The sequence below is a fragment of the Furipterus horrens genome, unplaced genomic scaffold (genome assembly GCF_987537825.1).
Source record: "Furipterus horrens unplaced genomic scaffold, mFurHor1.1.pri manual_scaffold_8, whole genome shotgun sequence".
NCBI lineage: Eukaryota > Metazoa > Chordata > Mammalia > Chiroptera > Furipteridae > Furipterus > Furipterus horrens.
Genome location: NW_028327178.1, coordinates 87,231,207 through 87,243,284, shown reverse-complemented (window position 1 = coordinate 87,243,284; position 12,078 = coordinate 87,231,207). Strand labels below are relative to the sequence as shown.

Sequence of the window (12,078 nt, the reverse complement as noted above, 5' to 3'; positions counted from 1 at the left end):
TTTTCTTGGTGGTGGCAAGTCTTCATTCTTCTATTTGATTTCTAAAACATCCAGACACACATCATTGGAACCAAATTTGGTGGATGAGGAAGCTAGATGAATAGCACTTTTGGGGCTGCTGATCTAGTCTCTTAGGTCTGACTCCCTCACTGTTTCTACAGAATTCCAAGGAGGGACCCCCAATGTACTCTGAGCAAGGTCAAGAACCCTGGAACATCCACACCAGTCTCCCAAGAAAACAACTCGCTGACGTCACTGCACTTACAGTTCAATGAATGCCCTGCTTGCCCACAGCAAGTGTACTCTTTGAAAGTATCTGTCTCCATCAGGTGCTTGTGACTTCAGAGTACATGCCCTTTAAAGGCCCTTTTTAGCACCCTGCTTGCTCCTCACAGCAGCCCACAGAGATTCACACCAGAGGCGTATTAGAGAAGGCTGAGCAAAGGTTCCCCTCAAAGAATCTTATCCAATTACAGGCTGGATGCTCATGGTTTAAACCTCTGACCGGGGCCGCAAAGAAAATACTCAGAACACATGGACTTGCACATACATATGATTCCCTAAAATTGGAGTACAATTTATCATATCTTGGCATCTTCGGCATTCTGGTCCTTTAAATTCATATGCTGGCTTTCTTTCCTAATCCAAATAGGGGTTATCATTGCTTCTTTATAATTTGTATAAAATTGCACTAATATTTTATTATTTTACTTCCTACCCTATATCACGATTAATTATGTACATGCCACTGCTGTGGGGCCTTTGGAAAACTACTTAATTTTTCTGAGTGGCTCTTTCATGGTAAAATATGATAATGAAGACTACCTTAAAGGAGGATTTTGAGAATTAAGAGGGGTAAAGCAACACAGTACCAGATAGAACAGTGCAAAATAAATGTTGGCTCACTTCTCTCCTTCTCTACATATCACCCTCCCTACTAAACTGTAATATTAAAGAACGCCTGGCTTAGGAGTCTTACACAGCAGACAAGTCTTACATGAGCAAACATTAAAATAATGGATATAGTATAGTGATTACTGACTAACTCTTACTACAAATAACAAAACAGCTGTGGTAATAATATTTTCCTAAGTTTTAGACAGGTATGGTATCATGCATTTTACTGTGTTTCAACCAAGTACCTAATTTATATAAAATTTTAGTCAGTTAATAAATGATACTGTTCTAATCTGCCCCAAAACACAGGTCTCAAAATTCCCACATGCATATCTACAAAAATGTAGACACCTGGACTAACTTGTTTATTGCTACCCCTTCAATGATTAGAATGGTCCTTGCATAAAACACTCAATAGAAATTCATTGAACAAACACCACTAGAACAAAGACATCAGGCAAATCTGACATAGGTCCATCCTGAATCTAAACTGAGTCCACCTCCTAGATTAAAGAAGCCACACTAACCCCACCTCACAAAAAGAAAAAACAAGCACTACTATGCTCTATTCCCATATGTTTTTAATTTTAATTTTTTAAAATTATTCATTTATTTATTTTTTTTTAGAGAGGGAATGGGAGGGAGAAAGAGAGGAAAAGAAACATCTCCATCGATTGGCTGCCTCTTGTACATACCCCAAATGGGCACCGAACCCTGCAACCCAGGCATGTGCCCTGAGCAGGAATCAAATTGGTGACCTTTTACTTTGTGGGATGACACTCAACCAACTGAGCCACACCATCAGGACTGTTTTTTAAAAAAATGATCTAGAAGCAATGACACAAATTTTATTTTTGCTAAGGTAGCCTTTTTACAAAAAACCCCAAAAACACTGAATTAAGGGTTTAAAAAACTTACTTCTAAAAAAATGTTTTCTTATAATAAAAGTAATATACAATCTATAGCTAACATTGTACTAAGTGGGTAAAGACTATGTATTTTCCCCTTCAGTTCAGGAACAAGACAGGATGGATGTGCTTGCTCCTTGTAATCACCATTATACTGGAGGTTCTATTTAGGGCAATTAGGCAAGAAGAAGAAATAAAAGGCATCTTAGATCAGAAATGGAAAAATAAAACTATCTTTATTCACTTGTCACACACACTTGTATACATAAAGTCCTAAGGAGTCCACACACACACACACACACACACACACACACACATACACACACACAAACAAAAAAGCAAACAAACTAATAGAACTAAGAAGTAAGTTCAGCAAGGTTGCAGGATATAAAATCAATTGCATGTCTATACATTAGCAATGAACAACCAATCAATGTTTCTCTTCCTCTCTTTCTCCCTCCCTTCTCTCTCTGAAAATAAATAAAATCTTTTTTAAAAAAAGCACAAGACTTGGACACTTCAAACTACAAAACAATGCTGAAAAAATTAAAAGACCTAGCTCTGGCTGGATAGCTTAGTTGGTCTGAGCGTTGTCTGGACCTGGTCGGGACATATACAAGAATCAATCAATGAATGCATAATTAAGTGGAACAACAAATTGGTATCTCTCTCTCTCTCTCACTCTAAAAATCAATAAAAAATTAAAAAAAAATTAAAGACCTAAATAAAAAAAAAGACATATCCACATTCATGGATTGGAAGACTTAACTTAGTGATTTCAGAGAGACAGAGGCTAAGAGAAAGAGAGAGAGGGAGAGAGGCAGACAGACAGACATTGACCCACTGCTCCACCCACCAACGTACCCCCATTGGTTGATTCCCACATGCGCCCTGACCAGGGATTGAATGTACAACCCCAGTGCATTGGGATGATGCTTCAACCAACTGAGCTACCCAGCCAGAGGAGAAGACCTAATATTTTTAAGACGGCAATAATTCTCAAATGTACCTATAAATTCAATGTAATCCCTATCAAAATTCAAGCTATCTTTTTTTTTGTAGATACTGACAAGCTGATCCTTAAATATACACAGAAATGCAAGGGACTCAGACTAGCCAAAACAATAACAACACTGAAAGACTCTCACTTCTCAATTTCACACCTTACTGCAAAGACACAGTAATCAAAAACTGTGATAATGGCATAAGGATAGACATATAGATCACCGGAATACAACAGAGAATCCAGAATTAAACCTTTACATTTATAGTCAACTTGTTTTTGACAAGTGTGCCAAGACAATTCAATGGGGAAAGAATAAATCTTTTCAACAAATGGTGCTGGGACAACTGGATATCCATGTGCAAAATAATGAAGCTGGACCCTCACCTTGCACCTTATACAAAATTAACTCAAAATGGAGCACTGCTCTAAATGTAAGAGCCAAAACTATAAAACACTTAAAAAATATATAGGGGTTAATTTTTCTTACCTTGGATTATACAATAGATTTTTTAGATATGACACTATACTCACAAGCAACAACAAAAAAATAAATTGGACTTCATTAAAATTAAAGACTTTTGTGATTCAAAGGATACCATTAAGAAAACAAAGATAGAAAATTTCTGCAAATCTGATAAAGGACTTGGATTCATAATATATAAAGAACTCTTCCAACTCAATAAAAAGAGACAAATAAACCCAATTTAAAAATGGGCAAAGGATATGAATAGACATTTCTCCAAAAAAGATACATAAATGGCCAATAAGCAAATGAAAAATTCTCAATATATTAGAGAAATGCAAATCAAAACTGCAAGGAGAAACCACTCCACTCTAAAATGGCTAAAGTAAAAAAGACACACAATAACAAGTATTGGTGAAGATGTGGAGAAACTGGAATACTCATACATTGTTGGCAGGACTGTAAATGGCATAGCTTCTCAAAAAATTAAATGTAGTTACCATATGATCCAGCAATTCTACCCTTGGGTATATATATCCAAAAAAACAGAAAACATGATCACATGAAAACTTGCACATAAATGTTCATAGCAGTATAATGTATAATAGCAAAATGTGTAAACAATTTAAATGTCCATTAGTGGATGAATGAATAAGTAAGATGCAGTATGTCCATACAATGGAATATAACTTGGCTAGAAAAAGAATGAAGTACTGACACATGCTAAAAATTGGATGAAACCTGAAAACATTATGCTAAGTGAAAGAAGCCACACACAAGAGACCACATATTATATGACTCCATTTATATGAAATGTTCAGAATAAGCAAATCCACAGAAAAAGAAGACTAGTAACTGCCAAGGGTTGGGAGGACAAAGAAATGGTGAGTGACTTAAAAAGAGAATTTTTTGGTATGTGAATTATATTTCAGTAAAGCTCTTATATTTTTTAACAGCAATATACATACATACTATAACATATCAAATGGTTTCCCTAACTTTCCAACACTTGTCCCCAAAGAAGTGGCCATTTTCCAGAACAAATCACTATTAACAGTTTGGTATATATACTTGTAAATATTTCCTATACATATACAAATAAACATTTTAAAAATACATACTGTTTTGGCAATTTGCTTTTCTCACTTCACAATACATTGTAGACATTTTTCCATGACAGAACATAAAAACTGACTTGATTTTTTTAAATGCCTGCAATAGTATTCTGTTACATGGATATTCCCAAATTTAACTGGTCTCTAGTTAGCATTTGAATTATTTCCAATTCTTCTATATTGTGAAGTGTTATTTTGACCATTGCAGAGCACATCTGTCATATTTTAGACTGCCCAGTACCTTCCAAACACTTTTCCTAGGCTTGGACTTAGGAAGTCTGTCCCTTTGTAAATGGCAGAAAACTGCTTTTCCAGACTTTCTTGCAGCCTGGTGCTGGCATGTGACCTAAGTTCTACCACCTAGATGTACCCAAGACTCCCATTGGCAGTCAGTAAGCGGGTAAAGGAATGTATGTTAAGTAGACCCTGTTTTCTGGTGATGGAAGTGGCTGCTCTACAAGGTTTGAGCATTGCTCCTGCCTTTGATTGAGATTTTCCATACCATAGTGATTTTACTATCTTTCTTTTTAGGCCTCTTAACACTTTCTGGCTGCTTTTGCTAGCTGAACTCCTTTTCTCTCTTGATCTTTTCTGCTTAATAGCTTTATTAAGGTTTAACTTGCATATCAAAAAATTCATTTGTTTTTAAGTGTAGAATTCAGTGATTTTAAAGTAAATTTATAAAGTTGTGCCACCAGCACCACAATTATTTTAGAATATTTCCATCATTCCAAGAAGATCTCTCCTACCCATTTCCCCAGACCTTTTTAAAAAAAGATAATTTATTTATTTGTTTGTTTGTTTATTTTTTAGAGAGAGGGGAAAGGAGAAAGACAGGGAGAGAAACATCACTGTATGGTTGCCTCTCACTTGCGCCCCCAACTGGGGACCTGACGTGCAACCTAGTCATGTGCCCTGACTGGGAATCAAACCAGTGACACTTGGTTTGCAGGCCGATGCTCAATCCACTGAGCCACAGCAGCAAGGGCTCCCCAGACCTTATATATCTCTTCCTTGAGCCCTTTCCATCCCACCTGTTAGCGCCACGTCTCAATTTTTTTTTTTTTTTTTTTGACAGGTGTAGGAGTGTACTTGTCTGGGCTAATTTTTCTGAAGTGTAATCTCCATTTGTTGTTTCCTTATTTATTATCTTTTCCTACTTAAAAAAATTATTTATTTATTTATTTATTTATAGGGAGAGGGGAAGGGAGGGAGAAAGAGAGGGAGAGAAACATCAGTGCGTGAGAGATACATTGATCAGTTGCCTCTTGTATGCCCCTAACTAGTGACCTGGCCTGCAACCCAGGCATGTGCCCTGACTGGGAATCGAACCTGCAACCTTTTGGTTTGGTTTGCAGGCTGGCGCTCAATCCACTAAGCCACACCAGCCAGGGCTCCTACTTTTCTTTTTATGGTAGTAATCTAGTCCCATGTTAGACCTCTTTCTAATTTAATTCATCTTTTTTAAAAAATTGAGAAAAAGAAGAGATATGAATGGTAGAAAGAGTCACTTACTGTATATAAGGTAAACTGATGTGTTCCAAAAGACAAACACACATAAAGATGTCTCCTTCCAGTGGGTGGGAGAAAATCGCTTTCTGTACACTAAGCACACCATGTCCTGTGGGCTGGAGGTGGTCCTAAGTGAGTACCTGTGCTCCATGTAGCAGCTCAGGGGCTCCACGCACACCGTGATGGCACCAATGATGAAGGAGGACTTAACATTTGAGTCAGGATGCGTCTGCAGGGCCTGGACAACATCGATAACATCTGTGTAGCTGTGGGGAAAAGGGAATGGTTAGTTTACTGACTGGGCTGGAGAGCGGCGCAGGGGAAGAGGAGAATGCTGAGTGAGCAAGGGCGGAAGGAAAACCAAAATGAGGAGTCGTGATTGGGTTCTTGGCGTCATCTGGATTCATGATTTAGAGCTGCTGGAGTCCACAGGATTTCTGCATTCTAAGTTCCATTAGTCCTCATAACTGTGCCAGAGTGGGTAGAAGTACAACCCAATCCTCAGGTTAAAGGTAAGCCTGCACAGGTGACTCGGACTCAGAGGGTGGGATTCAGTGTCTTTAAACCTGTTTTCTGATCACATTAGAAGCTCCTGCGTTGGTCTATTTTTCTTAAAATAGCTCCTTCTTCTCCTTCTTCCTCAAAGAACAAATGTGCAAGAGAGAAAGGGGGATCATCAGGGACACATGTCAAATATTGTAGCTCCTGCCTGGAACTCCTCCAAACTCCAGATATCCAAAGCCAATTTGATATTTTCATGTTAATTTTTTCATGATCCGACTCTCCGACGCCTGCTTCTCCCCAAGCCTTGTCCTCAGCAGAGGAGACGCCACTCCTCCAGCTGTTGGGCTGAGGGATTTGTCTATAGAGTCATCACTGACTATTTTTTCTCAATCTTCAAAATATAACTAGACTGAGATCACTGCTCACTGTCCCACACTACCACGGAGTCTGAACTGCTCCCATCTCTTTCCTAGATCAGCCCCACAGCTGCTTCAATGGCCTCCCTGCTTCTGTCTTTGCCTCTCCCCAGCCGGTTTTCAACACAGCAGCCAGAGGGATCATACTTATCCCATCGTGCTAAGCCACTGAGTGGCTTCCATCCTACTCAGTATGAAAGCCAAAGCCCTTACAATGGCCCAACAGCCCTCTAAGATCTGCCCCCTGCACTGCAAAAAAGAGTTTCATCTCCTATGATGCCTTTCCTCACCCGAACCAGCAACTCTGGCCTCCTGGCCTCCCCTGAACATTCCAGGCTACTTCCTGTGGGTACTCTCTGTCCCCTCTCCTGTAACACTCTTTTCACCCACAAGTCTGCAGGGCTTACTCTCTTTCTCCCTCATGAGAGAGGTGTCCTCTCACTTCACACAGCCTATGTGAATACAGCCACCCCATCTCTGAATGTCAGCTCCATACTCTGTATTGTACACGTTATTTGTTTATAGCCTATCTCTGCAGTTAAAACAGAAGGCAGCTGTTGAGTGTTGTCATCTCTGGTGCCTAAAGCAGGGTGGATGAATGAACTGGACATCCAACCCCGGGCAGATACATGGCCACTCCAAGAGGGAACACGCCCTCTTCACTTTGAGAGGTCATGTTCCTGCCTGGCCCAGCCTGTGGACCAGGTTAGTGTCTGTGGAGGGATGGGCCTGGGTGACAGGATAGGTACAGCCTGCCTGTGCCGTTTCCTGAGCACTACACTCAACTCACCTACAAAACAGGATTTGGCTCTATCCCAGTATACAATTTTAGCACCCCCCCCATCCCCCGCAGCAGGTCTGCTCAGTCCCTACAAACCAGCAGTGCTTTAGAAAAGAACAGGGTGTGCTAGGTTCTAGAGATCCCCCATTAGGGCCCAGCAGCCAGAGAGCCCTCTGCTCACCCGTTTTTCTTAAAGGCTTCTCCCCATGCCTGGGCAGGTGTGTGCACACCATTTAGGGTTCTTCCCATGGGTTCTACAGTGACTGGGTGGGACTGGATGCCAGGAGAGCCCCCACATTGCTTACGCTGCCAGTCCCTTAAGCACACATGGTAAGCAGGACCAATGCTTGCACACTGCCCTCAAATCTCTTTGTGGTCACGTTTAATAGATTTTAACTCTCATGGTTAAGTGTCCCGGCCTTGCTCCTCTGCATCAGCTTTTCCCTGATTCTGTTTTAAGAAAAAAAAGTGTTTGGCGCCTTTTTATTTTCCACGTTTGATATGCACCTGTAGAGACTCGCATTTCTTAGAGTAAAAAAGAACTGGGGAAAGAAAAAAAAAAGACTTAGAAGCCAGTCCTGCAGATTTTGGTCATTCTAATACAACAGATTTACCCTTAGGAAGGGTGACTGGGGAATTCCCAGGTTTTCAGAGCATTCCATTAATGTTCATTTATTTTAATATAAAAGGTTAAGCGTGAGAACAGGCCCCAAGCTCCTTGGAGAGGCTGATGCATCTGCTGCATCTACATGATACATCTATACACTGCAGCCAAGAGCCACTGTGGCAAGAGAGGAGGCCCTAAGAGTCATTAACTATACTGATTAAGGGGGTCCTGCTAGACCCTCCCCCCCTTTCCAGCTCCTGCCCTATAGTAATCAGCCTGGGCGTGGCCTCCAAACAGGAGGAGGCAGCCCTCACCACAGAAGGAAGCAGGTCATTCCAGCTGCCAGACTGTATCCGGCCACTTTGTCTAAACTGCCCGAATGCATGATGAAGGCAAAAAACTGGTTCTTCATGTTTGCCTCTTTCTTGTCAGTACTCTCTTTATTAAAGATAAAAAAAAACAAAAAAAAAGAAACAAAAAAAACAAAAGCCCAGCAGGACTTGAACTTTATTTCCTCTGAAATAACAGATATTCCATTCAAGTGTCCTTTGGGCTCTGTTTTATGTTTGCTATTTAAGCCTACAAAAAATTTTGGGCACATGTTTTAAATTAATTCAATTTTTGTTTTGAGAGGGGTGCTTTGTTTTAAATGTAGATAATTTAAAGAACAATTCTACAACCTTCCAAAGTGTAAACAAATTCCTTAAAATCAATTTTTTTAAATTAACATTTCTCCAGTGTTACTTATTTGTGTGTTATATGTTTTAAGTTCTATATAACTACACTTACCTCCCTCCTGCCTCCCATTCACATCTGGCAACCACTGTTCTGTCCCCCATTTAAAAAAATTTCATCATTTCAAATTACATTAGTTTTTATAGCATTAACTAATAGCTCTACTTGATGTCCACCAGTGCCCCCACTGATGCGGTGAGTCCAGTGGCACCAGGCCACTCTAGGGGCAAAAGAAAACTCTGCCCTAACCACAGGTTTTCCCTAAAGAATCCTATAAATGAAGATTAAAGTAACATTTAAAAAATAAATTGTCAATTTGAGGAGCCTCTGGGGTCACCCTTCACCAGCAACCTCAAACTGGGCTCAAAGGTCCAGCCCCAAGGAGACAGACATTTAAAAAGGAGGTTCCACAAGTTCCCTACTGATCCTCAGGAGAATGGGCCCAGCCTGTACGGTCAGTGTCTTAGCGAAAGCCACAGCGTTTAGCTGATATCCTGGCTTGAGTCTGTTAGGAAATCTGAGGTCCTTAGCAACCCAGGGCTGTGACTGGGCAAAGTCTGGGTCTGAGGGTACATGAGTGGGCTGGCCATACACTGTCACGGCAGTCCGGAGCAGCTAGGACAGCTGACACTTCTGCAGACTTGTACAGACAAGGAGTCAACAATGTTCTCTGAAGTGACAGAGGAGGAAAATGACCTCAGCTGCAGGATATTAAACTGCCAAATCTGACTCCAGATCCATACCCCCACTGACTCTCAACTCTGACAGGGGCCAATCCATTCTTTTGACCATTTGAAGCGATGGAAACAAACCAGAAGAACATAAATGGTTTCAAACTGAGAGTTTTGCTCTGTGGCTTCCAACCTCAGCCCACAAGTGGGACAAAGGGGCCGACAGAGGAAAGCCCAGGGCAGGGGTGAGAAGGAGGCCTGAAGAGGAATGATGGCCTGGTGGTGCATAGCCCTGCCCACTTCCTGCCTCAGGACCACTGACCTGGCTTTTCTCCAGTTCTCACCATCACACCCAGGAGACCAAACAGGGATTTGCATCTGTGCCTATTCTTTACTGGAAACAATCAGGCAATTGCAAATACTCATTGTTACAAGTATAAAATATAGTACAGCACAAAAGCACTTTGTGAGAACTGCCAAGTCTTTTATTACCAAACAAAATGACACCAGTGAAGAGTATAGCCTGTGTTTCTGGCACATTATCCTCTGGGCTAAGGGGATGATGGGTCTGCATGGGTCTCCTTCCTGGAAGGCCTTACAAGAGGTCAAGGAAAGCTCCCTGCAGCCAGGGTGCTTGGAGCAGAGGTACACACTGTCAAACCTGTCCTGAGGAACTTCTTGTTCAGTTGGACTATTCAAGCTCCTTCTCACTGAGAGTCTCAGGAAACCTTCCTGGACCAGCCATCCTCAGGATGGTGGGGCTCGAGACTCAGGGCGTGGAGGCCATCTCGGCAATTGCACGGGAGGCAGGACTGAAACAGATGGCGTTCCCTTGCCTACACAGTGAAGGAAGAGGCTTAGGGACCACTACTGTTTTAAGAATTATCAAAGAAACTTACCCAGAAAACCCTCTCCCTAATTCTCCATCTTCTGGAGATATTATGATGTTGAAGCCAAACTTAAAACTTATGTGTAAGCTACACCAGCTATTCTAGGCCACAGCATGGCAACAGGACTCCGTGCTCACTTAAGGCCTCTGTGTAGCACAGACACTGCTCATACTGGTGTGGAATTTGTTCTATGCCCCAGGTCAGCCACATACTAAATAACAGTAGTGGTAAGGTCATCACCCTACCCCACTGTCCCCAGAAGACTTCCAATGCTCACCCTTGTAACACCACCAGCAGTCTGGTCTTCTTGCGGATATAGACTGACTGGCGGGCAGAGTGGTTCCGTTGGGCTTCCAGGGCACTGGAAAGGTACCTCTGGAAGTGGGCAGCATGAAAACATTCAGAGCCATCCATGATTTGGCGGTACACCATCCACCTAGAAATGGCAAAGGTAATCTCAGTATGCTGTCACCTGAAGGCCTGGCCCTCTAGGCTCAGCCAGTGGATTCAAATGTAACCAGACATTCTGCCCAGGGAATCCCTACAGGAGAGCAATCCTGACACCACAGAGACAGGCAGAAGACACTGCTGGGTGGGTATCTTGAAACCGCAACCATTGGAGCTTTTGATAGGCAACCCCTTGCCACAGAGCTGAGAAAGACTCCTGACCAGGCAATCACTTCCTGAAGGACCACTTAATACAATGGCTTCGGTCTGTTGCACCGTAAAACACTTGCTGAGAATAAGAAATGGGCAGAGTGAAGAATTCAGATTGTTTACAGAACAAAAGCCAGGGAGATAAGGACTGGTTAACTATTTAGTACTAGCTAACACGCTATTTTCCTTATCTGGTTAATTGTCTTCCCACACTAGAATGTAAGCTCCACGGGGGCAGAGATTTTCTAGTCTGTTTTGTTCACATGTGCTCCACACTTAGAACAGTGCCCGGCATACAGGAAGTGCTCAGTACAAGTGTGTCAAATGAATGGACAGATGTGACTACTTTGCTGATACCAAGTACACCAAAAGTCAGTACATGTCTAAGGTTCCCTAGCGCCCAGGCAGGCCCAGGCACAGAATCCCTTTCCCCAAGGCAAAGGCAGCAGCCATACTAACCTGCCATATTCCTTATGCAGAGTGACCAGAAAAGCACAGAGCTCACTAGCATGACATCCCGGGAGGCCAGTTACAATGCTGATAATGACCTACATGAAAGAAAAGTCACGTGGGTTTGTGATAAGAGATGGGAGGCAGCGTGTGTGAGAGAGCCAGGATCTGTGAGTTTGAACTTCAGCACCAGCACTCACTAGCTACGTGATTCTGGGCTAACAACAGAACCCACCTTGGCGAGGTAAGTGTGATGATGAACTGAGTTAATATATGTAAAATGTCTGGAACATAGCAAACACATTTTGAGTTTTGTGTTACTATTACAATTTCCATGAGCAGCCCGTGACTAGATCAACTAAAATACAACAAAAATACTAGGCAGAAAGGAGGTCTGGGACAAAAATGCCATAGGCTCAATTGGCACAGTGACCTCAGCCAAGGAGGTGAGTGGCACCGGAGGTGG

The 12,078-nt window shown here is 42.0% G+C and overlaps 1 protein-coding gene across 1 annotated transcript in view; it reads right to left on the bottom strand.

Annotated features, from left to right (window-relative positions):
- The window catches only part of DNAAF9 (dynein axonemal assembly factor 9), a 117,731-nt gene that overhangs the window by 23,021 nt on the left and 82,632 nt on the right, over positions 1–12,078 (bottom strand). The window contains exons 26-28 of the mRNA XM_090286105.1: positions 11,622–11,710; positions 10,783–10,941; positions 6,042–6,167 (exon numbers count right to left, since the gene is read on the bottom strand). Coding sequence (XP_090142231.1) covers positions 6,042–6,167; positions 10,783–10,941; positions 11,622–11,710 — 374 coding nt within the window. The remainder of the gene's footprint in view (positions 1–6,041; positions 6,168–10,782; positions 10,942–11,621; positions 11,711–12,078) is intronic.